Genomic DNA, 27825 nt, shown 5'->3' with positions numbered 1-27825 from the left:
AGCATATGTTTCTGAAGTGCAGGAACTGAGCTATCATGTTAGTGGAGAGGGGGGCTCTGAGGAGGGGGGCTTTTTAAAAATCAAGCCTGTGAAATGAGATGCTAATCAGAGGCAGCAGGGGCATAACCGAGCTGCGCGTGGCTGCTGCAAAAATCTCGCACTGATATGATAAATTATGCTAAATCTTTGACCCTCTGACCCCGAGGAGTCTGGCGCATGAAGGTTGGTTATATGGTTTCGGGACCCTCACCCTGCGTGTAGCGTGCGGCTCGGGACAGGTGGTGCAGTGGCTTGTGTCACAACATTTGTGTCTGAGGAAAGTGACCAAAGGATTCGGGAGCAAGTATGCATGGCTTTAAGGAGAAGGTGGCACGGGTGGAGATGTTACGGGGGTAGTGGCAGAAAGTGGGCAGGATGGCGTACCAAGGGTTAGAGAGGTACAGCGATGGGGAGGAGGGGTCTATTGAAGGACGGCTCTCGCTAAGTCATTAGCATAAGAAAAGTATGCAGTGTAGTGGTTGCGCTGAGCTGCCCGCATTTGATAACAACGAGAAGTGTGCCAGACAAACACGCACTTAATCGTACATGACATCTCACCAGGTGGTGGCCAACGCCACAGTCTAGTTTTTTTCTCCTTTTTTCTCTTTCTTGAAAGAGGATAAATCCTTGAAGTATCGTTTGTCACTCAACAAGGCTTGGTCCGTACAAAAGGTTGGATTAGGGTTTATTCTGGGTTCTGTTTTATTGTTTACCCCGTCAAAGAAATGCATTGCCTGCATCCAAACCTGTTCCGTTTGCCACGGCCGGGGTAATATGCGAATATTTTAAAACAATTTTTTATTAGAACCCCCTGCATACCCACTCTGTCACTTCTTCATTATATATGATGGATAGCCCAATTTAAAAAGCTGCTGGGGGAGTCTAATTTAGGCATGAGATTTTTAACGAGATTAAACATTTCACATTCATAGCGGGTAATCGATGCAGACGTTTCTATCATACGTAGAGCTCGCCGCTCCAGTGTTTACATACAGATTTAAATATATCCGTCAGACAGTAATTACATTACAGTCACATAGGAGAATGGCCATTCTTGGGTTTGGAGGTTGGACACTTTTATTTACTTTTATTTCATTTATTTATTAAACAAGCATGCGAGGTCGTTGAAGGCAGAGAAGTACTTGGCAATATTTTAATGCCATGTACTTACAGTACGTGCCCTGCCATTTTTCCTCATTTGGTTTCAATTGGTTTCTTTTCCTGTTTTGTGTCATCTTTTTCTTCCGGTTCTCTTTAGTTTCATTTGCTTTGCCTCTTTTGTTTCGTTTTTGTTTCCATGCTTATTTTGTCACATTGTTTCTGACCGTTCTGTTTTGTTTTCCTGACCTGTTTTCGATTTTTTGTTTACCTTGTTTTGTTTCATTTTTGTTCCTCTTCCTGTTTTGTTTATGTTTGCCTTCCCTTTTCCTTTTTTTGCCTGTTTAGTTTCATTTTTGTCTCATTTTCGCTTTTGTTTAATCTATGTTTCGCTTCCTGTTTTGTTTCCGTTCCTGGTTTGTTTCATTTTTGTTGTCTTCCTGTTCTATTTTGTTTCCTTTTCTGTTTTCACGTTGTTTTCCTTTCTTTCCTGTCTCTGTTTCACCTTCCTGTTTTCACGTTGCTATCCAATTTTCTTTCCTTTGCCTACTTGTCCTTCTCATCTCCCTTCCCAATCTTCCTCTCCAACTGTGTTTGTCATTATGTAGGTCTGTAATGGAAATTTTTTAATTTTCCTAATCTCCTCCCAGCTCGGCATGCAGTCCTCTCCTTTTCTTTTATGGATAATATTGCGGTGGTCTTCTGGTGGTGTGTTGGCTGGGGCATGATTTATTTGAGTTATGTGTGGATGTCCAGTGTAGAATAGCTCATTGTGTTGAACACAAAGAGAAAGGCCAGTCTCTGCGGCCGGGCAGATGGCACATCCTGGAATCAGAGACAATAGTCCTCACCCAGAGTTCTATTAAAAGAACGCAAAGAGCTGCATACTAATCATGCATATATTAAACTGGCGTCCGTCAGTGGACTTTACACACTCATAAACAAAAAACATGAAAATCTGATGCATCTCAATTAACAGTATCATAAAATGTACATTTTATTATTTAATATTACACAACATTGGCGCGAAACATCTTCACGTGTGGTATGATAAAATATGTATAAATTATATCGGTAAGGCCTTTTATATGTATATATATATTATATATAAAACACACGCATACATATAACATGTGGGTGCGCTAGTAATGTTATATATTGATCTTAGTTCATTGTAAAGATGATTCACAAAATACTCAATTTGATCAATTTCACAATTTTAAAGAAACCCCAACATACACCATTTTTAAAGAGACTGGATATTGTTTTGTTTTTTATTTAATGTAAAGTGAAGTAGCTGCTTGAGACAATCTTCATTTTGAAACAACACCCTCATTTCTCGTCAAGCCGCCCTCTTCCCCCTCGCGTCCCTCTGCAGGTGCAGGAGCAACTTAATGAGATGCAAATGAGATATGCATACAGCCAATCTCATGTGCCATGATTAAGCGCAGGATATTAACCATTCTCTCTCTCTCTTTTCATCAAGTAAATCCCATCCTCTGCTCTGTCACTTCATTACAGGACTGCGCAGCAGAAATATCCAGAGGAAAGAATAAAAACGAGTGCTCCATTTTGGTACCCGCTGCAATTAGAAGATCCTTCCAGATTGTCTGCACTTTCCTGCTCTTTGGAGCTAAAGACTGAAGAAAGTGTGTGCTGAAGGAGCTTATCCTCCATTTTCTCCATCACCCCTCCCCACCGTTGCCTTATTCCCTCTCTCCTTTGACTGCGCCCCCTTTGTGTTTGTGTTTTTGGCATAATCCATTTACATAATAAAGATGAGGTAAAATTAAGATCCCCACAGGAGTAACGAGAAGAATCCCAGCCATACAAACGTCATTAATAAGCGATATTAGCATATCCGTACGTAATTGTCCACAATCGGTACGGAAAACAGATGCGAAAAAGGAACTGTGCATTTAACAGCCCATTTCGCAAGGTCGTTAACGTCTAATTTGCACTTGATTGCCGAAGGTGACGCCGAAAACAATGCCTGTTTTTTAACGAATCCTCCGTCACTTCCAGGTGCCAGTGTGAACTGTGCCAATGTAAAACACAAAGGTAACTCCGTTCCTTCTGAGAGAAGGGAAAAGAAGAGGTGGAGAGTAGATCTGCATTATTTATACTCCTGTACAATGTCAAAGGCGTCCAGTGAGGGACTGAGTTCTCTCACTCACGCTCTGAGCTGCATCATCTCTCTGCCTGATCTGAAGTCAGATTCAACAGGACGTCTCAAGAGTCCAGAGCAGGTATCCGCGCAAAAAGATATTCATTGCTGCTCATACTAAAAAAAGAATGGCATCTTATTGCACAGGCAAAGTTTTAGTTGGTCCATAAGACTGGCGAAAAAATCTCTCTCTGGTAAACTCGAAAATTGATCAACTTTTGTAGAGCCATTTTTTGCATTAGAATTTATTTTGCAGTTTCAATTTGATTGATCTGATGAGTCACGGCATGATAAAGCAAAATCGGTTTAGCTCCGCCCTGTTCACTTGTGTCCTCAGTCCCTCTGTCCACCATCTTTAATTTCTCATGGTCACATGGTCCGCATAGGGGACACATTTGGTAAAAACAGATTCTTTTTTCTTCCTTCTCACATACCCCATCGAGCGAACTTTGGCAGGCTTGGCACAGAAGCGTCGGCTTACATCCGTAGCGCTGTCATCCACCGGCATTCCATCAGTCTGGTTCGCCCGTTACTTTTGTTCCCACAAGTGTTCCTGCCACATTCCTCCTCACCAAATCTGTCACACCAATTAACCCAAGAAACTCTGCGAGTGTTAATTAAGCTGTGTTTGTCAATCTTGTTTTTATGTTTTGTCCCTGGGGCTCTTTGTCTTTGCCAAGTGGCACGCGTCGGGGGCCGGTTGCCGCAGAAACATGCTGGCACCCTGCCATTCCCGAACCAGCGCCAACTTCCCAGCGGCATAAGGAAATCCTGGCACGCTGCCGAACATTCCTGCGCGCCAACGGGAATAACCAGACGAGTCGCATATCTCCATTATGACGAAGCAGATGCGCCGGTGCTCGCGTCGAGTGGCATCGACATCGGGGGCAAACAACCCGCTTGTTATTTCCTCCCCGGGGGAAACTGAGAGCGGTGCCTACTCGCAGCCTGGCACAATCAGGAGGGCAGGAATTTTGAAGAAGACGTTCGTTAAGTGACACGACATCGGTTTGTGTGCAGGTCGCAGTATCCGTACTCGCACGGTTGCGGACGGGCTGACGGATGGCATCTTAACTTTTCAACGGGATGCTCGTCAAGCGCAGGAAACATTTCATTTGAAGAATTGGCAGCGGGTCGATCGCTCTCTTCTGGAATCTGTCTCTCCTCCTCTCTCCGCTGTAATGCCACCCTGCCTCCACGCCCTCTTTGGCACCAGCGCTGAGTGGATGGCACAGTGCCAACCTCGCAAAGCCATCGTGTTCATTCGCCACGCGGCACCATGCCCCCCTCCCCTCTAACACTTTACCCCGTTTCTCTTTTCATCTCTCGTTTGGTCTCTGTACTTTAGATCTTGACTCTCTTTCATGTCAGAGGAGTTGAAAGCGATACGTGACGTAGTGTATTTAAGCTCGTCGCAAATAAAAACCGCATTGACGACCGTGCCACAGTAACTTTTGATGGTGTCTGCATGTATGTGCTCTTGGTGTCTTTTATTCCTCACAAGTGCACGTTTATGTCCCCTGTGAGACCCTATCAGGGCCCCTACAAGTTGTTTTGCCTTCTGTTCTCTTTTCTATCCTTTCATTCAGAGAATGTGAGCGTGGAGCGATTCGCAACAGGAGATCGCTGCCATGCAAATCAAGCGGATTTGCATATGGTTTAGTGCGATGTGTATGCAAATGCTCTTTGAAATTTGTGAGTTTTCAGCGTATGTTTGTCTTTTCTTTCAAATTCTCTAATCTCTCCTCTATTCCTGTGCTCGCTCGTTCTCTCTTTTCGTTTGCTCTTCACCTCTTCCTCTCAAAGGGTTTGTAAAGGGGAAATGGCACGGCTCACAGAAGAGCGATGTGATTATTTCAGGGTAAAGTGGCTCACCCTGTGGGCACATCTGTCTCATCGGGCATCAACTCCCGGATGTGATGGAGGAAAACTTGTTTGATTTAGATTATGGCTTTTGTATCTATAAGAACGTGCAAATGAGAACATGCAAAATATGCTTTGTTAATGGAAAGGGGCAAACACAAGGGTCATTACAATCATGCAACATTGTTGGCGAGATGGAAGGAGCAATAATTAATGTTTATTGTAAATAATGAACGCTATCTATTTGATTATTATCATCGTGGTTGTTTAAATAATAGCAAAATATTGTAGAATTCTAAATAATAGATCTTATTGGCACAATTTCAGCAGGATTAAACTCTTTAGATTTTTTTATTATTATTTGAGGAAGTCAAACAGCCATAGGTTATATACTGTATCAGTTTGACATGAATTAATGTGTCTTAAACACTACTTTTAATATCAAAACAGACACTCAACAGAGAAAAATGTGACATTATTAGAAAAATGAGGGTCATGCTAAATCTTAGATATTGAAACACAATTTAAAATTCCAGGCATGATTTATTAGGGTAATTTAATAATCATCAGTTTGATGATTTATATTCCATGATTCAAGACAACAATGTCTTTAAAATGCCTAATGAGGTCATTACGTTGCATGTTCGTTTCTGAAATATTTCCGTAAATCTGATTACGCCGTATAAGTGTAGGGCTCTCAGCTCTGTTTATTACAGATTTCAGGCCATTCCATAGAATTCCCCCATAATCAGCATAGGAAATGTTAAAGAAGTCCAATTTACAAGGTCCCTAAACAGTGTTCACGGCTCCCTAGACACTAGCAGGGCTCGTCTGTAGATGTTCACTTCAAGAAGAGAAAATGAGTTCATTTAAAATTCCCTGCAATGTCATCAAACACACCCTTAAAACACTGTATAGTATATCCAGGTCTATTTATTTAAAACGTGTATTATTATATATTCAAATTAATATAAATGGTATCATTTGTCATATTCGAAACACCTACGCTTGGTGATAAATGAGCGTTGAAATGTTTAATACGAAAATAAATGTGATAAGATCCATTTACAATATGTGTCAAATGAGATGATATGATGGTGCCGTTTTAATGCTCACGTATCTTGTGCACTTTAGATTTATGGAAAACTGCAGCGATCACTCCTGAGGGGAAGTGGGATAAAATGCCTAAATTTATATTTATCAAACATGTTTTACTACTACTGACATGGTGGGCAATGACCAGTGGGTTAGCTGATGTACACTTGTTTTTTTGTTTTGTTTGCAGGTCGTTTAGAGTAAGCATATCTACGTTATGATATGACGTCACAGGGCCCTGATCAAGTTGCATCCATGAATTCTGTGTAATGTATGTCTTCCCATTATGCACCAATACAATTATGCACAAAATTCATTTTGATTGCTCCCTGTAAGATGAATACTCCCTGCCTTAAAGGGATAGTTCACCCGAAAATAGAAATGATGTCAAAACGTATTCACCCTTAAGCCATTCACAACCGGTATGTGACTCTTTTCCTCTTCGGAAAACCAAAGAAGATATTTTGAGAAATGTCTCAGTGGGTTTCTGTTTATACATGGAAGTCAATGGGGGCCAATGTTGTTTGGTTCTCAACGTTTTTCAAAATATCTTCTTTCGTGTTCCGCAGAAGAAAGAATGTCATACAGGTTTGGAATGACACGAGGGTTGTGAGAGTAAATGATCAGATAATTTTAGTTTTGGGTGAACTGTCCCTTTAAATATCTGAGTTGTGTCTTTTAAATATGGCTACATGAGAAAATTGCATTGCAGAGTCAGATGATGCGTACACACACACTCCCTGCACACACATTAAGGTGAGTAACAGTAATGGGAGGCCAGTTGGCCACGTTGGAATATAAATCACATTTCCCATCAGCCTCTGCTCCGACCCCTGACCTCTAGTGTGATGTGGTGTTCAAGAAAATGTATACGTGTGAGTGCGCGCGAGCGTGGCTCGGTCGATAGCCACAGGATTCCTGCTCCTCTGCACTACATTATTCTCACATCTGTCCATTAGAAGGGCCGCAGAGAGTAAATCTCCTCACACACACGCACAACCTTCTGAAAGATAGAGAGGTGTGATATTGCCGTCACATCACTGCGGAATAAAACTTACCATGCATGTCACGGGGCTGACAGGTAGCGTTGCCATGGAGATCATCAGCGGGTGTCTTTATTATGTGGCGCTATCATGTTTGTCCGGTCGTCGTGTTGGCGTGTTTGCTCGTTCATGCACAAATACATGTGAGCTTGCATTCCTCTTAGTGACACTCGGACTGTTTCCACACAGGGCTCCTCTAATTTTATTCATCATTTCATATTCTCCTTTAGAACGAATGTGTATTATATCTGATTCCATTTGCAGTGGGAATACTTCAGGGCACTTTTGTTTATTCGAGCTAATGGCTGAGGATTAGGAGCTTCTCAACTCAAAATGTATTCTGCTTCAAGCTATGTAGTCTGTGAAGTCGCTCTAGACTTGAAGGAATATCATTAAGTCGGCCGAAACAACAACAAAAAACATTCTCAAAGAAAAATGAAATAGCATTGCTTATTCATCAGCCATTATCTAAATCACAACATGTTCTCTAGCGGAACGGAGAGAAAAACTTCAATATTACCAGCTAATCTAAAGCAGCACTACAAAATTCCATCTGGATTGTATTAATGCCTTGCATATTTACATATTATTAAAATTGTACAATAGAAGAGAAAAAATGAAAGACAGGTAAATTAAGACGTGTAAGCTTCTTAGAAGGAAACAGGGAAAAGTCATTTAAATAATAGGAAACGGGGTAATCAATGCAGAATGTACATGTGCAGATAAATTGTTTTAATTTTCATAGTTAACAGGATAGTTCCCACAAAAAGGAAAATTCTTTCATCATTTATTCACCCTCATGTCATTCCACACCTGCATGACTTTCTTTCTTCTGCAGAACACAAAAGAATATATTTTGAAGATTGTGGTAACCGAACAACCCCATTGACTTTCACTGTATGAACACAACATTTCTCAAAATATCTTCTTTTGTGTTACACTGAAGAAACAGTCATATACAGGTTTTAAACGACATGAGGGTGAATCAGTGATGAAGTGTTCAAAATCATCACGTGGAAGACAAAGTGTTTTTTCTATTTTCTCATAAGCTAATTACTTTACTTGATTACTAAATATTGCCAGATATTTCATTTATGTCTTGTTAACTGTTGGAAAAAATCTTTGAACTTCTGTTTCTATCTTGTACATGACCTGTTTTTTAAGGTAAGACATTAACACATTTCCAATAAAGATGAACAGGAGACTGGACATTTTAAGTATTACTATACAGTTGATATTTGGTTTGTTCTTCTTGAGTACCAAATCTCTTTATTCCTGAATCAAAACAGTTTAGGGTTAGACTTTTTCTTTTTATGTATTACTGTGATGTTTTATTTGTCTGTCTGGCAGCATCGCATGCGCACGGGCATAATATCATGAGCAAAGTAACAAAAATCTAAATATAACTGAAGTAAATACTACAGAACTCTGCAAATCTTATCGTTTAAATAGATGTTTGATCTGTTTAATAAATGTTTGATCTTTCTGCACCATCTCATCCTCTGATCAAGAATCTTGAATTGCTCATGCAGAGGTAAGGAAATTAAAAATAGGACTTGTTTCATAAGGAACCCCCCTCTCCAAATAAAGCCATACACTCAGCACACACATAAAAACCCAGGCAGAAATACAGAAGTGATGGTGTCCCTAGAGGGCAAATTACATGCTGTTTGAATGTGAGATGCTGCAAAATGAAATTCTGCCTATAGGGAGTCAGAAACCAGCTCCAAGTGAAGAGAACAAAGGGTTCAGCATCCCCTGATTCCTCTTGTTCTCTGCGCTGGTGTTCCTCTATTCATTTGTATATTTCTTTTTCCCCTCATCCATTCGACCTCTCCGGTTTCTCGAGCTTGCTGTTTGAGGTTCTAACAGCACTTCTTGAAAAGCAGAGAAATGATAATATAAACACACACACATGCTGCCATAACAAATAGTCACAAATAATGTCTGGCATTTTGTATGTCTGCAGTTTGTGAGATCTGCTATTGATGCTGCACTCGATGGCAGACAGCGACCTCCAGAGGACATTTATAAACCTGCAGCCTCGAGTGGATCTCCGCAGGTATTTTACACCTTGTCTAGGGTTCAGTTCTGGTAAGGATTTGGAGAAACATCAACACGTGAAGTGTTGGGGGTCTTCAGGGGCAGGATGTAGAAAAAGTGATCGATTTTTAAGCTATTTTAAACACAAACTAGGAGTAAGGTAGAGATTCTTTACTATCCTCATGAATATGCAATACAACATCATCAACACCAGTGCAGTCCAAGAAATGACCTTCACACTTCAAATGTATTTAACATTATGTGACAAACAGGTTAAATAATTTATGAGCATGCAATCAATTTAGAAATAAACTGTATATACATTTAAGATTATTAACAGATGAATATTAAAGTTAATCAAAATATTACATGTATCAACCGTATATCAGATGAATATTATTATTTTTGTATTAATATTTACAATTAACATATATTTATACATTTTTTATATTTGGAAAAATAAGAATATTAATACGCAATACTTTCGGGTAATTATGTTAAAATGTAATGTATGTTACAAAAGCAAATAATAAGAATAATTTGTATATAATTTATAATTATATTTTATTGCTCTTGCAACATAATTTGCAATTAACATAAGCGCATGGATACATAATTGACATACTGTTTCTCTTCTTTTTTCCAGCTCTGTCACTTTAAAACCTCATCTAATCTTTCTCTCTCACTGTCTCTCTCTCTGTCTCTCTCTCTGTCACCTTCTCTCTTTTTCCCCTTCGTGTGTCCTTCCTGAAAGGCAGCAGTAATGTGATTTCAGTAATGTAATTTGTCTGTGTGTGTGTCAGTGTGCGGACAGTGCGGAGAGACTGGATCCAAGCTGGATGATTTATGATGTTCGTTCCACCGTTTTTCTAAAACACGTTTCTCTTCATTTATTTTTAATCTTCATAGAGATTAGTTCTCCCTGTCACCTGCTATACAGCGTCTGAACAGACCATTAATGAGAGAGAGAGAGAGAGAGAGCTGCTTTTGGCACATGAAAAAAATGCAGAATCAGAGTGAATGGAAAATATTTCACAGAATGAATAAATTTAACATAAGATTGTAGGTAAAGTCTGGTTGAGACAGCAGCATCGGGCAGATGTGTATGAGCATTCAGTGAAACTGGAGGTCAGCCTCAAAGCAACCAATTGAAATAAGTCCCTGCATTTCCATGGCAACACGTGCCATATGGATTCCACGTACATGTCTTGATAGCTTTATTTCCTTTGCTCATTTTGTTATTTTCTTTCAGTCCCTTATCCAACACAACCTTTCTTGTTTTGATTTTTTACAGTTTCTACGAACTTTTCAAATGAAATGTACAATTGTATGCGTGTTAGTGATGCTTGCTGAGGCAGACACACCTATTTTGAACCACAGTGAGGATAGACACCATATTGACATATTTATAAATAAATTAAATTAATTTATCATTTAGCAGAGTCAACAGAGAAAATCCCTCTTTACAAAATGTTTCAGTGTACGAAAAGCTTTTGGAATGACATTGTAAGATATACACGAGCTTAAAGGGATATGTCAGCCAAAAATACAATTTCTGTCATAATTTTTTCAACCTCTTGCGGTTTAAAACCTGTATGTGACTCTTTTTTCAATGGAGCCCAAAAGAACATATTTTGAAAAATGTCTGTGGTTTAACAACGGAAGTCAAAGGGGGCCGATGTTGTTTGGTTACCAACGTTCTAGAATGTCTTCTTTTGTGTTCTGCAGAAGAAAGATATAGTCATACAGGTTTCAATGACATGAGAGTGAGTAAATTTCGAAAGAAATCAAAATTTTGGGTGAGCTATCCCTGTAAGTCTATGCAAGTCTCAGCACACAGGGGCCGATGGGTTTATTTTATCACATAAAATGCGATATACAACAAAATAGACTTACATTTGGATTCTTTTGATTTGAGTCAGTAAGCATGTATTCCCCTAGAGACCATTCATAGTAGTAAACACTGCTAAAGCTATCAAACCAATTTAAGATTGTGGAGGGCACCGCTCTCATTTATTTAAAAATCTCAATTGTGTTTTTTGTGTCTTGGGTAGCCCTTTAGTTTTTTAATTCAGAGGTCTTTTCCCATGAATTGGATCATTGCTCTAACTCTCTCTCTCTGTAATCCGCCCTTCACTCAGCGGCCCGTGAGCTTTAAATAAAGACTTGATCAGATCATACGATGAGGTCAGTGGAGGGGTGGGGGGGCTTTCTATTGATCTGCTGTCTGTTAGACTTGTTCTGCCGTCTAAACCTTATTGATTACACTGTCCTCGAGCACAAGCCCTCTGTTCAATTTTCATTTTAAAGCTATTTGTTCCTCTTTAGAAAGGCTTTAGTCCACTTGTAAGTCAATACACATGAAAGAAAAGACAGTAACACATTGTTTCACATCACACACTGAGTGTGTGTGTACTTCTGTGTCTAAACTTCAAAGAGAACTAATCAAGTTTTGAGGGTGAATTTAACTCTATGTATTTTAATAATAATGATGATGATGATAACGGTCATACATTTAAATATGATCATTATTATGGTTTATATGTATTTGTATTATATTTGAATACAATGTAATTATAAAGGAATTTATTAAAATCAAGTAATTATCTGTATTTGTGTGTGTCAGGGTTCTGGTAGACGGAGAGCACACCACAGAGGTAGATAAGAAAAAGGAGTTTATTCCAAAAACAGGAATATCCAAAAACAGGCAAGTATTCAAAAACAGGAATATCCAAAAACAGGCAAGTATTCAAAAACAGGAATATCCAAAAACAGGCAAGTATTCAAAAACAGGAATATCCAAAAACAGGCAAGTATTCAAAAACAGGAATATCCAAAAACAGGCAAGTATTCAAAAACAGGAATATCCAAAAACAGGCAAGTATTCAAAAACAGGAATATCCAAAAACAGGCAAGTATTCAAAAACAGGAATATCCAAAAACAGGCAAGTATTCAAAAACAGGAATATCCAAAAACAGGCAAGTATTCAAAAACAGGAATATCCAAAAACAGGCAAGTATTCAAAAACAGGAATATCCAAAAACAGGCAAGTATTCAAAAACAGGAATATCCAAAAACAGGCAAGTATTCAAAAACAGGAATATCCAAAAACAGGCAAGTATTCAAAAACAGGAATATCCAAAAACAGGCAAGTATTCAAAAACAGGAATATCCAAAAACAGGCAAGTATTCAAAAACAGGAATATCCAAAAACAGGCAAGTATTCAAAAACAGGAATATCCAAAAACAGGCAAGTATTCAAAAACAGGAATATCCAAAAACAGGCAAGTATTCAAAAACAGGAATATCCAAAAACAGGCAAGTATTCAAAAACAGGAATATCCAAAAACAGGCAAGTATTCAAAAACAGGAATATCCAAAAACAGGCAAGTATTCAAAAACAGGAATATCCAAAAACAGGCAAGTATTCAAAAACAGGAATATCCAAAAACAGGCAAGTATTCAAAAACAGGAATATCCAAAAACAGGCAAGTATTCAAAAACAGGAATATCCAAAAACAGGCAAGTATTCAAAAACAGGAATATCCAAAAACAGGCAAGTATTCAAAAACAGGAATATCCAAAAACAGGCAAGTATTCAAAAACAGGAATATCCAAAAACAGGCAAGTATTCAAAAACAGGAATATCCAAAAACAGGCAAGTATTCAAAAACAGGAATATCCAAAAACAGGCAAGTATTCAAAAACAGGAATATCCAAAAACAGGCAAGTATTCAAAAACAGGAATATCCAAAAACAGGCAAGTATTCAAAAACAGGAATATCCAAAAACAGGCAAGTATTCAAAAACAGGAATATCCAAAAACAGGCAAGTATTCAAAAACAGGAATATCCAAAAACAGGCAAGTATTCAAAAACAGGAATATCCAAAAACAGGCAAGTATTCAAAAACAGGAATATCCAAAAACAGGCAAGTATTCAAAAACAGGAATATCCAAAAACAGGCAAGTATTCAAAAACAGGAATATCCAAAAACAGGCAAGTATTCAAAAACAGGAATATCCAAAAACAGGCAAGTATTCAAAAACAGGAATATCCAAAAACAGGCAAGTATTCAAAAACAGGAATATCCAAAAACAGGCAAGTATTCAAAAACAGGAATATCCAAAAACAGGCAAGTATTCAAAAACAGGAATATCCAAAAACAGGCAAGTATTCAAAAACAGGAATATCCAAAAACAGGCAAGTATTCAAAAACAGGAATATCCAAAAACAGGCAAGTATTCAAAAACAGGAATATCCAAAAACAGGCAAGTATTCAAAAACAGGAATATCCAAAAACAGGCAAGTATTCAAAAACAGGAATATCCAAAAACAGGCAAGTATTCAAAAACAGGAATATCCAAAAACAGGCAAGTATTCAAAAACAGGAATATCCAAAAACAGGCAAGTATTCAAAAACAGGAATATCCAAAAACAGGCAAGTATTCAAAAACAGGAATATCCAAAAACAGGCAAGTATTCAAAAACAGGAATATCCAAAAACAGGTAAGTATACTTATCGGGGTATAGAATTGCAGTGAAGACAACAAGACTGAACAGGGAAGAACAAAAAGGTGCAAACTTAAATAGAATCCTGATGATGTGATGCAGGTGTGGACTAATCAAAAATGGTGGATGTGCGGTGCATGCTGGGAAACTGAGTTCAGAACTCAGGGGAGAGGGAACGGGTGAAGCGAGCTGGCGGTGACGACATGGGGGGCGTGGCCGGTGGTGCTGAAACCGTTACAGTGTGGCTCTAGATATTTCAGGTGATGTTTTTTTTACAGTCAACAAATACAATTAGGCTACATCTATAATTCATAACTGAATATATAATTTATAACACATGTTATATTATGTTATATTTATAACATTATGGATAGAGTAGTAGGGTTTACCACATTAAACGAGGTGGGGTAAATGTGAGGTTTAATTGTCTTTTACTTTACTTTATCAAAAAATCGATATGAAAATCAAAAATTACACTTTACCATAATTAAAGGGTTCATATGACACGGCTAAAAAGAATATTATCGTTTGTTTTAGATGTAATGTAATGCGTATACATGATTTAAGGTTCAAAAATGCTGTATTTTCCATATACCGTGCATGTTTGTATCTCCTCTTTGCCCCGCCTCTCTGAAACGAGCGGATTTTTAACAAAGCTCATGGCTCTGAAAAGCGAGGTGTTAACCAGTGCGTAGTGATTGGTGGAATACTGCAAGCGTGTGACGGAAATGTAACGCCTCTTACCATATTTGGAACATCAGGTTCCTCTTCAATTGTACTGACAGGTACGCCCACCTTACTTGCGTATACATTTGGGCAGTCTTAGTCAACTCATACCACCAACTGACGTAGATTTGTTGGGGGTGTGGTTACACGAGGCGTTTCAGGCAGGTCTGGGTGAGTTTTTAGATAGAATGCATCTTTTGTTCCGACACTTTAATTATTGCAATTTTACGTGTCTAATACATGCATGGGCAACTTAAAACAAAGACACGGAAAAACACGTATTCGCGCCATATGACCCCTTTAAGTTAAAGAGCGTGTCTATTCTTTCCTATAGTCATTTATTTCCAAAATTGGGAACTGTAAAATTGTCAGTTATTAAATTCCCCTTCAAAATATTTAGTAGTATAAATACCCCTTCATACGGTCATCTGATCATGGCTTTTGTATTAAGGATCTGATTGGCTCTCACAGTGTGTGTTTGGGTGAACACGTGTCATATCAGCTATCGAATTGGTCAAGACGGACTGCCCCTGTACAGTCGACAGCGCTAATTGGTCAAACTGCTCAAAGTTCCACTAAATGGTTCACTTTGAAATGTCAAATTACAGAGACAATATGAGACTATATTGGTAATGCCACTTGATGTTATATAGTTGAATCTGTGTGCGTTATACTGAAACTTTTGCCTCTCTCCCTTTTCATCTGTTCCTTTTACCCAGAGTGGATTACTGTTGATCTTGATTTCAGAGACACTTACAGAAAATTGCCTGCAGGTGTCGCTATTCCCCACAGATAACAGATGTTTTGTTTAGAAGTGTGCTATTATTTTTTAAGCTATCAGACTTTTGGCTGGTGACAAAATGTGCAAAAACCGAGAAAGAGAGACTGGAAACATGGTTGAAATGTCTTAAGGTATTTACACTACAAGACTTTTGCTAAGATTTTCAGTCTGGACTTGTTGCAGAAAGTCTGTGCCGGTCTGCAGATTTGATCAGTTAGCGTGTTTCTATCTGAAACTTTCAAAAAGTCTGCAAGTGTATGATGTGAAGTTAAAAAACAAATCTGTTCAGATTTTAAGTCTTGTAGTGTATTCCAGCCATTAGAGGTCAAAATAATTCATAATGTATTCATAATTTGAATTTGTAGATTATATCATTGAATTTACATCTCATGCACACCTCTATTTTCTTCCCCTAGTTTTCTTAGGGTTTGTTAAATCCTAAATTGTATAGTGACTTGTTGCTAACGAAAGAAAACTCTTTACAGCAGGCGTTTGTTTTAAACAGTTGTTTAATGATGTTAATAGCTTTAGCAGTCTGAGTCCGACACAGAAAGAGCATATTTCACCATGTAAAGTAGCAGCTGTCATCCACTCGCAGGCTCGACAGTAAGGACTTTTCAGGACAGTAATGCAGATTTGAAATGGCCTCTACTGGACCAAATGTATATTCTAGCAACATTTGTAAAAAAAAATTTCAAATGTTAGACTTCACAAAAATATAATGTAGACTTTAACACGTGTGCTTCTAACATACATTTCCAAACCTACAGTATCACAAGTCATTCTTGTAACTTCAACAAATCTACATCTACGTTAGATAAGGTTAGATCTGGTCAAAAGAAGCACTGACTCAACAGAGCGAGTGACAGTTTCATTAACTGGACACAAACTCTCTCACAGCCTCGGGCCATTAGACTTCCTTACTGTTGAGCCCTGACTCAAAATAACACTGACAGTTTTCAGTCATCCGGATAGAAAGTTATATTTCCACTCGTTTTATTTTTAGCTTATTTAAACAATGGCAAGCTATCACGGGAACAGTGTAACATCAATAAAAGAGATGAAACCATTACACTGGCTGTAATTTCCAAATATCTGTGGCCACACAATGAATATAACTGGTTCAATCCAGTCAGTTTTGTTTGTTGCATAGCGTCGTGTCCATGTGGTCCCCCTTCATTCGCTGATTGTGTGTTGACGTGGTTATGCATTTCAGATAAGAATATCTCAACTAAATCAACTACAAACAGAAATGTATTGGATACAGTAATGCACGTGATTTCACACACGTCAGCGGCGTGATCTAGTCTTCTATAGATTTGATGTATCTCTCATAAGCAGCTTCATCCAATAGTGCATCCAGTTCCTCCGGTACAGATACGCTCATCTTCATTAGCCAGCCTGCAAACAACATACACGGTTTTATTTCATACACACATCAACCTTTAAAGCAAGTCTTCAGGCTTGTTTGAGTCAAGTTCCTCACCGTCTTTATAGCAGGACTTGTTCACCAGCCCTGGGTTGTCGGCGAGGGCGTCATTAACCTCCGTCACCTCACCCGTCAGAGGAGAGTACAACTCACTCGCTGCTTTAACACTTTCCAGAGCACCAAATTCATCTACACACACACAGATACAATACAAGCGCACAGTTGATCATAATGTTTCCTTAAATTAATACAACAAATTATTTGTATGCTCATATACTTACAGAATTGGGTTATGCAATGGTTTTACAGAAAGATCTTTTTTAAATCAAGGAAAGTTTTACCTGATTGTGAAAGCTTTGTTCCTATTTCAGGTAGTCCGCAGTACACTACATCCCCCAGCGCCTCCTGAGAGCATCAGAGCCAATTACAGTGAGTACAGATTCTTTATACAAACACATCGGTCTACAAAGACAAAGCCGCATCTGACCCACCTGAGCAAAGTTACTGATGCCCACTGTCGCCACGCCACTCTCCACACGAACCCACTCGTGCTTGTCTGTGAATCTCAGCGCTGTAGAGCGAGACACAAAGAGGTGTGGTTTGTTTGGATCAAGACAACAGTGTAGAGAACCTAGATTTATACAAGGATGTACAGAAATGAGCATTTCTAATGTATGTTATGGCGTGTTTGTGGTTGCACTAAATGTAATTCTAAGTAAAGCAGGATTATGGGTCATTTTTCAACTGGAGTGGCAAACTAGAGGCGAAATTGTAAATTAATCAAATGTAATTATATTTATTTATTTAATATTGTATACATTAAAATGTGAGTGATATGGTTGTAATGACATCCCATGATACCTTTCTGGGGTACTATGCAGATTTTATCACGCATGAAATCTTTAAAACTCGTTTTTGAATATGCATGCACGTTGCTTTTTACATTGCACAAATGTTTTTCCAGTCTATAGCACACATGCGAATATTATATGATTTGCTGTCTTTTTAAAGTTCATTTAAAGTCTTGCAAAGTACGGGGACACCACATGCCACCGCAAATAAAGAATTACCCTAATAACCATGACCTTCGAAATACACGTGCATGCATTTCAAACCTAAAATCTGTCAACTACCTGCCACAGACAGACAGATGCAATGAACAGCTCTCGAGATCTCATGTAAATCTAAGTTCGATCACGTGGCACCTGTAAACGCGCATAAGTGTTTTACCTGCACAGAATGGAGAGCTCGTGCTGAGGGATCTGTTAAAGCAGCTCGTCTCCAGCAGTCTGACGGGAATCAGAAGATTTCTGTGTGAAAGTCGAGACAGAGACGAGGTCAAACTAATAGCGGCACATCGCACTACACTACACATCGCCATCATTCTTCTGACGCGTATCTCCATGGACGCCCGCCCGCGCGCTTCGATGATGTCATTACGTCAGTGCAACGTACGCATGCGATAACACTGGATCGATTTTGATATTTTATCCGTTTTTATAATGACCGGTTTATTTCTGTTGGTTTTATTTACACAGGCTAAGGAAAACTATTTTATCGTCTCGATAAAAATTTAATCGAGTTCTGACTACCAAAAACAGCTTATTTTATATATAAAACGTATAAGAATGTATAATGTTTACGAATAAAAAGGAAAAAAGAAAGGATCGTAACGGAAAAATTGTATTTTACAATTGATTACCTCAAAATACTGTAGATGACAAGAATGATAGCGCGCGCACGTGCGCCTTCTGATGCTGCGCCTTCTGATGCTGCAGGTGCGCGCAGGTAGATCATCCGCTGACGGGACAGAAGATGGACGTTTATTCTTCACATTGGGACAAATGAAATTAGTCTGAATACCACACCTCAAAGGATTTGAACCCGATCAGTGCTTTTATAATTATTTTTTATAGTTGACGGAGATTTTTTATCGATCAGTCTAAAATGAAACTCATTATTTCATGATCGTTGAAGTACGAAATGAACGAACAGCGGCACGTTAAACTCTTCTCACTCTGGACGCTTTTCGTGCTTCAAGGTTGGTATCATTTAACAATTAAACCTTAATTTCCTAACCAAAATGAATAATAGATCCACTGATGTGCATAAATGCTACCAGATTCTATTAAAATAGAAACACTGTTGTTTCTTAAGTTGTCATTTCAACAATTGAAACTTTTTTAAGTTTAATAACATTCATTTTAATGTTTGACTGATGTGGTTTAATCAATGAATAGCGCTGTACTTTTGCTAGAACGAGAATATTTTATTCAAGTACAACACTGACTTAAACTTGCTTCATAAAAGTACTTTATGCATGAGTTTGGTTGACTTTGTTTTCATTTTGACAGGATTCATTTGCCAGGAATCCAGGTCAGAAAATAGATTGCCCAGGTAAGAGATTTATAAGCATCTTATGTCATATTATAGAGCTGGCTATACATTGACATGTTTAAATGTGTAAAGGATCACAGTAGTAGTAAAGAAAAACAGTGTCAAGTGCTGTTGGCAGGAAAAGATTGATTTCAGTTGCCTTTAAAAACTGGTGAACCTTATCACGTGTGCTATTTAGAGGATATTAGGTGCTTAAATTACATTTTTGAGAAGATAAGGAGTCAGGTAATACACGCAACCAAGATGTTAAGTGTTTGGTCTGACGTTTTGCAGTGTTCCCTGAAAACCATGCGATCCATCAGTGTGACTGCATCTGAGTGGCATCTTAAGTGTTTCTGAACCTTTAGTCTCACAGTCACTGAGCTTTTAATACTGCTCTCTTTGTACCCGTTTTAAAAGGAGGGTTAATGCGCTGCGCCAGAAACGGGATCTCTTCCGTGAAGAGGTGAGTATACTTAAGAGAAAGCGACAAGGGAGTAAACCACACACACACACTCGCTCACAAATACTGAGATACGCTCTCAATGCTGACAAAGCTGTCTTTGTGGAGTTTACACAAATGCTACTGCCACCGAGAGCTGGAGTCCCAAATGTCTGCAGTGGCAAAACCATGTGAGGAAGTGCCAAGACATGTTCACCAATATCAGACCTGCTGGCTAAACATACAGTAGCACTGTCTCCACGATAACCAGTAAGAGTCAGTGGCTAGGAATCGATTTTGGGATCTTTTTTGCAGACCCTTAGTGCAGTGCTGTCCGATTCGGCTGTCCCGCGGAGAGTTCTTCATAATTATACAGCGAGAGATGCATCCACAGGTATTTGTGGACAGGCTTTTGCATACACAGAAGTGTAAAATAGACACATACAGTATATAAGGTTTAATTTTGCATGTGTCTATACAAATCTGATTCTGTTTGTTGTAGAATATTGTGGGTGTCTTAATGGAGGTTGGTGTCAGGAGGGAGGCCATTGTGATTGTGCTCAGTTCCAGGGTCTCGGGGATCGCTGCCAAATCAGTAAGCACACACACATACACGCACACACACACACGCACACACACACGCGCGCGCGCGCGCACGCACGCACGCACACACACACACACACACAGGCTTTGGTTGACTATCCCCGTGGGGACAGTCCATAGGCGTAATGTTTTTATACTGTACAAACTGTATATTCTATCCCCTAACCCTATCCCTAAACCTAAACCTAAAGATCATAGAACACTTTTTGCATTTTTAGATTTGTAAAAAATATTGTTCTGTACAATTTATTAGCTTTTTTGCCCCTGGGGACCTCAATTTTGGTCCCCACGGTGACACGAGTCCCCATGTGTTGGTGTGTATTCAGGTTTAGGTCCCCACCGGGATATACAAACATGAACACACACACACACAGGTTATATACATTTTTACATAAAGCTCGCCTCCATGTAATTACAGTGAGGTCTGATATTATCACCTGCTCCCCGGTGTTCACCATTAAGTGGGAATTGAGGCACACTGAATTGAATTACTAGAAATCAAACATTGCTCACTGATTCCAGTTAATCTATAGATGGTTTGTTCTGTGTTTTACAGCATTTGGTAGCATTAGATTACACAGAGCTTCAGTATTTGTGTTTAATTAAGCAAGCACTGTAGATGCAGGCAGTCGCTGTGAACGAGAAAATAACAGGTTACATATACAATATTGATTTACTCTATTGAAATGTAAGCCATTCTCATGACATGCTTATTTAGGCATTGATAACAGCACAGGGAAATTAAAGATGGCTGAAAATCACTTACAAAATGACCACACACACCACAGGACTATTGTTTTTGTTTAGCCCTTGCATGGTGGTTATGTTTTTGTTACTTATCGAATATTTGTGGGTTTTACAACAATGCTTTTTTTTGTCGAAAAATTAAGGCAAATTAAGCCGAGTACAGCAGGACAAACGTTGAAATTGTAACGATTTTTTAAAAATCTGCGTATGACTGTTTCTTCTGTGGAACACAAAAGAAGATATTTTGAGAAATGTCTCAGTGGATTTGTGGACGTGAATGGGGGCCAGTGTTGTTGTTACCAAATTCTTCAAAATATCTTTTTTTGCTACTTTGTGGGTCCACAGCATTATTTGTTTTTTTATCAAAACAGACATAAAAATATATATAAAATACTTAACGTGTGTGTACAAGCAACATAGACGGCGTATTTATTCAATATTTGTCATTGAACTCTCTTCAATCACACTTACAAAAAATGTTGCTTTTTTTGCAAAAACAAAAAATGTAAAGGATAACAGCAGTGCCAAGAATAAGAAAAATGAAACAGATGATTAATTGATTAAAATACATATTTTTACTTGCAAGTTTACAGTTTTTGTCCATTGCTTGAACACTTTTTGCAACACTTAGGCTCATTGTGTCAAAACTTTACACACAAGCACACAAGACACAACACTGGGAAGTAAACCATTCACATCAATGTAGAATTGAAACTCTGCTATCAAAACCTAACAATCCTTTGTCAAAATCTCACTCTGATGGCAAAATGATACACACTTGCATAATATGAATACACTTTCAGATAAGCAGCAACACACTAGTGTACTTTATATAAAACACTGCAGTCTTTAATGTTCACTGTTTTTATTCAGTTCATCAGTTATCATTCTGTGAAGCTCAATGCAACACTTACAGTTTTTGTTATGTTTCTTCTCCAACAAAGGTTTTCACAACAACCAAAAATGAAAGTACCGAAAGGTTACAAATGACATCACCTCAATACTGTACATCACAGTACTACACTTTACAGTACAGTACAGTAAATGCAGTAACACAAAAATAAAACCAAAAATACACTACTGAAAATGAAAAACAGGCCAATTGTGTGTGGGTGGGATTATGAATCCTGCCGTCTGTTTGGGTCTGGCCACGGGATCTCATCAACATCACAAGCGATATTTTCTCCTGCTAAGCAACGGGGAAAATATCGCCTTGTGTGCCGAATCCATCCATGGATTGACCTTACCTCAATGTCTCCGCATGCCTCTTCCATTGCCTGTAGAAGAGGCGTGCGGGCATGTGGTTGGCGGTCATATACGTGCCATCTCCAAGCGGAAAAAATAGGGTTTAGAAATGGTCAGAATAGAATACAGTCTGGGGTAGAGAGTTGAGGACATACCTGTTTTCCAGTCTGAATGTCCTTATGATGGATGCAACTGTGAACCGGCTTAGATGTGGGTGGACTCTCTGCCCAGCTTCCCTCATTGTCAGGCCATGATTTGTCACATGATCCACCAAAGTTGCTCTAATATCATCTGAAATACTGTTCCGTGCATAGCCTCTTCGACCACGTCCTACTCCTCTCTCTCTTTGTCTTCCTCTACCTCTTGCTCTCCCTGCCTCCATGCTTGCAAAGTTCTCAAAATGGCTCAACTGAGGCCTATTTATGGCTGGCTGATTGGTGTTCAGTTTTGTAAGTAAGATTTTTCAGGTGTGTGTCTAAGTGTTTTCAATCACCCAATGTGTTTTGTATTTTGAATAGATGTGTTTTCCCAATGGTACCCATGAGATTTCATTTATGAACGAAGTGTCTTATGTGTGAAATAGTGTGTACGTGTGCAGAAGCAAGTGTGTTGCAAAATTGCAACTAAAGTGCAAAGCAGCGCTTTTGTTTAAGGTATGGTTACACTGTGTTTAAGGTATAGTAACAAAAGCTTCAAGTTTTGTTACTTTGGTCTAAGCATGTGTCTATAGTGTTCAAGCAATGGGCAAAAACTGTAAATCGTGTGCAGGATTTCTTTCTTTTTTTATTCAAAAAATACTAAAAAGAAAAATATATGAAATCGGTGATAAAAACATCTTGATTCAATATAAATGTCTGTGGTTGAAAAACAAACCATGAGTACCATGGTCTGGTCCGCTGAGCACATTGTAAGGGATGTTAGCAGATTTTTGTATTTTTTCCATCAGTTCCCAACCATGGTCAGGACAGGGATGGCATTTGTCGCTCATGGGGTCAGTATCATTTTGAGACCTTTGATGGAATGTACTACTATTTCCCTGGCACCTGTTCATATATCCTGGCTAAAGACTGTCATTCTACAGAGCCACAGTATACAATATGGGTAAGTCACATCTGCATTCGGTCGTGTGTTTTTATTCAGTATAGCCATTATTGTGAATGCTTGCTGTGATCCGTTATTTCTGTGTGACTGGCAGGTTCACAACAGTCGTTCATGTCCAGGTTCAGTGTATTCATGTTCTCGTGCTTTGAGTCTGTTCTTTCCAAACGAAGAGGAAATCTATATTAGTGGCTATCAGGTACTCAGGGGTGGCCACAGGTGAGTTTGGATATATTATCAATATAGGATATATTGGATATATTATTTAACGAATAAAATTCCATCGCGTATGTCACCATGTAGCATTTATCAAAAAGAAGATGGTAAAGTGTGTGTGTTTTTTGTTACGCATGTTTTCAGACTGAGTCTCCCGCAGACGGTGCGTAATGTTTTCATTGAGCGCTTGGCCGATTACATCTTGGTGAAGAGCACGTTTGGCTTCTCTCTGGCGTGGGACGGGAGCTCTGGAGTCTACCTCAAAATGACCGAAGAACACAAAGGAAGGCCTTGTGGTCTGTGTGGAAACTATAATGATGACGGATCGGATGATCTCGGCAGCAGCCGCGGTGAGACAAACAGGCCCGGACACACACTTATCATTTCAGTCAGCAGCAAATTCGGGTCAATTATATCAAAACCGAGCCGAAGCGCATACTCAGTCGAGTATGCAAGGGAGGGCAAACGCTGGAATTTGAATAATAAGTAGATCGAGACAGAATCGGCTGAATTGTTTTGTGGATATTTGAGAAGTGTTCATGCTGATTGGTATTGTGTATATGACTCTTTCTTCTGTGGAACACAAAAGAAGATATTTTGAGAAATGTCTCAGGGGTTTTGTGTCCATACAGTGGAAGTCAGTGGGGTAAATGTTTTTCAAAATGTCTTGCAATGTCATACAGATCTGGAATGAATTTTAATTTCTGAGTGAACTGTCCCTTTAATATTCCGCACGACAGCCACCATGTTGCAGTGATTTTATCCTCATTGTAATGCACAGCCTGTAAATGATTGCATATATTGTTGTCAGGTCTCGTTTCTGAAGACCTTCACGAGTTTGGGAACAGCTGGGAGGTCGAGATGCCCCAGGAGAGACCCTGTCCTGAGGTCGATGATGATTTCCCCGGTCCATGCTCATCTGAATCAGATATGGATGTACGCTCACACTCACTGCACATCGGAGTTAAACTGAGCTGACTGGGCCTAGAAATGTAGGATAGTGGTTTTTAAAAGAAGCAGTCCTGATTGTGGGGTAAATTAGGACCTGGGCATGTTTTGATGAGTTCGCTTGGGGAAATTGCATCTGTCGACCTAAAGAACTTCTTTTGGTTGTGTGTGTGTTATTGAGCAGGATGCCATCGAGAAGTGCAGCGCTCTGCTCTTCTTTCCTTTCATCTCCTGCCATGAGAACATTGACCCCAATCCATTTGTTGTGAGCTGTGTTGCAGACATGTGTGTGTAAGTCAAGCATGTCTCGATCTAAGAAGCTGTTGACATTGATTCACTCTCATCTGAGATTGTAGACAAATCAAACTTTTTAGATGAGAGATGCCAAATTTTTAGATGTAAAATGATATTGTGCTAATGCCAATAATCAATGATACTCTCTCTCTCTCTCTCTCTCTCTCTCTCTTCTTTCTGACTTCCACACCTCTTAATTCTAACCGGATTATGTTAATTATAGTAATAAAAATACCTTGCATATGGCTGTGTTTGTGAATATATGTACAGAATATACTGTGTGTGTGTGTTGATTAGAGCGATGAAATGAGTTATGAAGAGATTCAGACTGAACTGGTGATTGAAGAGGCAGTGAGATCAGATTGCAAGAACGCAGCTGTGCTGCCCTTACAATATTGTCCAGTTTTATATCGCGACAAAAACACTATATTATTGTTTTTGTATGCATTCTATAGCTTGTTTTTTATGATGCTATGCTGTTTTGGGTTTATTCACATTATAAATGATATTTTTGTAGGTCTGATGAGGAAGAGACGTTCTGCAGGACTTTGGTTGAGTACACGAGAGCCTGTTCTCACGTGGGATACCCTGTCCGAGAGTGGAGGGACAGTTTTCCCACATGCGGTCAGTTTACATGGTCAATTGTCAAAGATTCTTGAGGTCACACATTATCAGAGGTAACGTTTGTGACGTGTTTCATTTTAGCGGACGGATGTGAGGATAGTTTCATCCACAGGGACTGTATCAGCTGCTGCCCACCAACATGCACTTTTGAGAAAGAGTGTTTGGGCACCAATCTACACTGTCTTGATGGATGTTATTGTCCTGATGGTAAGACGTACGCTCAGATCAGTGTTGGGTGTAACTAGTTACTAAGTAATTAGTTACTGTAATTTAATTACTTTAAGGGATTACTCTAATTTTTTCTGTAATTGAATTACAGTTACTTCTGATGTAATTAAAATAAATACTTTGTGTAATATATGTGTGTGCAATAGTGGAACTGACATCAAAATTCAAAGTCTAACTTTAAAATCTGTGCTTTAATGTATAATTCTCACATTTGTAATACTTTGGTCTGTTAATAATACGACTTTGTGTAGTTTTATATTATTTATTTGAATGAATTAAAAGAGCCGTTTCATGTCTATCCTTGAATCACTTAACTAAACAAGGTTGATGTAGGATATACGTTGTAGAAAGTAATTAGTAATAAGTAATTAAATACTTTTTGGAGAGAGTCATTTGTACAGTAATCTAATTACACTATTGAATATGTAATTAGTAACTAGTAATTGATTACTTTTTCAGAGTAACTTACCCAACACTGGCTCAGATGCGGAAATGATATTTATTACAAATATAATATGTAATATATAATAATATAAAATGGCCTTTGGTTTTTATGTCAACTATTCAATATCGAGCATCACTGTTGATCGCTCAAGATGTTGAGTGTCTCTTTCAGGTCTGATCCTGCAGAATGGCACCTGTATAGCAGTTTCTCATTGTCCTTGTGTGTACCACGGTACAGCGTATCCTCTGGGTCACGTATTGGAGCAAGGCTGCAGTGTCTGGTAAGAAATGTGTCACGGTCTCACACTTTCTTTACTGCTTAAAGGCGTACTTCACCCATAATGTAGTTTTGTCATTATTTACTCACACTTCACACGACCCCAGTCTCCATTCACTTTCACTGTAGCTTCAATACAATGCGAATGGTGAATGGTGACTGAGGCTGTCAGCCTCTGACATTTTGCCAAACATCTTATTTAGTTTTTACGAAAAGAGAGTCATGTAGGATTCAAGCAACATAGGGCGTATGAATTGAAATTGTTTATTTTTGCATGAGCTGTCACTTTAATCAGTAAACATTCAGTAAGCGCCGTGTTTGAATAATTCCTTTTATTTATGTAATCACTAGTCACTATAAGCAGTGTTGCTAAACTTGTTGGGTGCAAATGTATTTTTTGTCATTTTTATTTCCAGTGTTTGTATGGGCGGGGTGTGGAACTGTACCGAAAACAACTGCACTGGTAACTTTTTGAGCATTCTTGTATTTAAGTTTATACACAGTACACTACCATGTGAACTCACAGTTTTGTGACTGTTGTTTCTTGTGGTCTTCATGCATGTTTCGGCACAATTTGTTTTAACCCCTAGCGGCGTGTACTGTAATGGGTGACGCTTATATGACCACATTCGATGGCCGGATCTTCATGCACACAGGCTCTTGCCAGTACGTGCTGGTGAAATCCCGCAGTAACACCAAGTTTACCGTCACGTTACAGTATACAGCCTGTGGAGAGGTAAGAGGTCTGTGCATGCGTGTGTGAGATCAGAGATGTTTAATGTGAGTTTGATGGAGTGCCTCATCTGTCTGTCTCAGCATCAATCGTGCATTCATTCAGTGGCTCTGGTGGTGGATGAGGACGTCACCAGACAGGTCACTCTCACCAGAGAGGGTGACGTTATTATTGGGGCCAGTATGACTGTCAATCTGCCCTACTCGGATGGTAAAACATCAGTTTAAACATTAAAATGTGATCCATTATGAGCCATTATGAACTGTCCCTTTGAGTGAAAATTAGTTCACTTAAGGACAGTTCAGCCAAAAATGAAAATTCTGTCATCATTTACTCACCCTCGAGTTGTTTCAAATCTTTATAAATTTCTTTGTTCCGATGAACACAGAGAAAGATATTTGGAAGAATGCTTGTAACCAAACAGTTCTTGGCCACCATTGACTACCATAGTAGGAAAAATGACAATGGTAGTCAAAAGTGCCCCAGAACTGTTTGCTTTCCTACATTCTTCAAAATATCTTCTTTTGTGTTCAACAGAACAAAGACATTTATAAAGAAAAATGTCCTACTATGGTCATCAATGGTGGCCAAGAACTGTTTGGTAACAAGCATTCTTCCAAATATCTTTCTCTGTGTTCATCTGAATATACAGATTATACATGATGACAGAATTATAATTTTTGGGTGAACTGTCCCTTTAAAGAAAACTTACAAGTATACTTGCAGTACAAAAACTACTACTGTAAGTACTTTA

At 38.8% G+C, this 27825-nt stretch overlaps 2 protein-coding genes across 4 annotated transcripts in view; one reads left to right on the top strand and one right to left on the bottom strand.

Annotated features, from left to right (window-relative positions):
- Positions 1-15864: 15864 nt before the first annotated feature.
- Positions 15865-18205, bottom strand: gcsha (glycine cleavage system protein H (aminomethyl carrier), a). Its single transcript, XM_057348227.1, has 5 exons — positions 18027-18205; positions 17288-17367; positions 17138-17201; positions 16854-16985; positions 15865-16768 (listed from the first exon to the last, which is right to left on the bottom strand). The coding sequence occupies exons 1-5, from the start codon at positions 18199-18201 to the stop codon at positions 16671-16673; spliced, it is 549 nt and encodes a 182-aa protein (XP_057204210.1). The 5' UTR covers positions 18202-18205; the 3' UTR covers positions 15865-16670.
- Positions 18206-18270: 65 nt separating this feature from the next.
- The window catches only part of otogl (otogelin-like), a 39789-nt gene continuing 30234 nt past the window's right edge, over positions 18271-27825 (top strand). The window contains exons 1-16 of one of the 3 annotated variants that reach the window (XM_057348562.1): positions 18271-18837; positions 19151-19193; positions 19593-19638; positions 19930-20008; positions 20117-20209; positions 23156-23200; positions 23430-23526; positions 23668-23873; positions 24335-24459; positions 24656-24762; positions 25283-25389; positions 25471-25596; positions 26234-26342; positions 26755-26801; positions 26929-27074; positions 27155-27281. In XM_057348562.1, coding sequence (XP_057204545.1) covers positions 18780-18837; positions 19151-19193; positions 19593-19638; positions 19930-20008; positions 20117-20209; positions 23156-23200; positions 23430-23526; positions 23668-23873; positions 24335-24459; positions 24656-24762; positions 25283-25389; positions 25471-25596; positions 26234-26342; positions 26755-26801; positions 26929-27074; positions 27155-27281 — 1561 coding nt within the window. In that variant the 5' untranslated portion in view covers positions 18271-18779. Of the gene's footprint in view, positions 18838-19150; positions 19194-19592; positions 19639-19929; positions 20009-20116; positions 20210-23155; positions 23311-23404; positions 23527-23667; positions 23874-24334; positions 24460-24655; positions 24763-25282; positions 25390-25470; positions 25597-26233; positions 26343-26754; positions 26802-26928; positions 27075-27154; positions 27282-27825 lie in introns of all 3 variants that reach the window. The other 2 variants (XM_057348561.1, XM_057348563.1) reach the window with 2 other exon arrangements.

Source organism: Triplophysa rosa, linkage group LG12 (assembly GCF_024868665.1).
Source record: "Triplophysa rosa linkage group LG12, Trosa_1v2, whole genome shotgun sequence".
In the NCBI taxonomy this organism is placed as follows: domain Eukaryota; kingdom Metazoa; phylum Chordata; class Actinopteri; order Cypriniformes; family Nemacheilidae; genus Triplophysa; species Triplophysa rosa.
Note: the sequence above shows the minus strand (reverse complement) of the source record. Positions and strands in the feature narration are given on the sequence as shown.

What these genes read in the sequence shown, in the direction of transcription:
- gcsha (XM_057348227.1), bottom strand. Translation starts at nt 18,201, where the DNA reads ATGGAGATACGCGTCAGAAGAATGATGGCGATGTGTAGTGTAGTGCGA. An exon ending in GAGCTCTCCATTCTGTGCAG is followed by an intron (nt 17,368 to 18,026) that starts GTAAAACACTTA and finishes CTCGCTCTACAG; the next exon opens with CGCTGAGATTCACAGACAAG. An exon ending in AACAAAGCTTTCACAATCAG is followed by an intron (nt 16,986 to 17,137) that starts GTAAAACTTTCC and finishes GTGTGTGTGTAG; the next exon opens with ATGAATTTGGTGCTCTGGAA.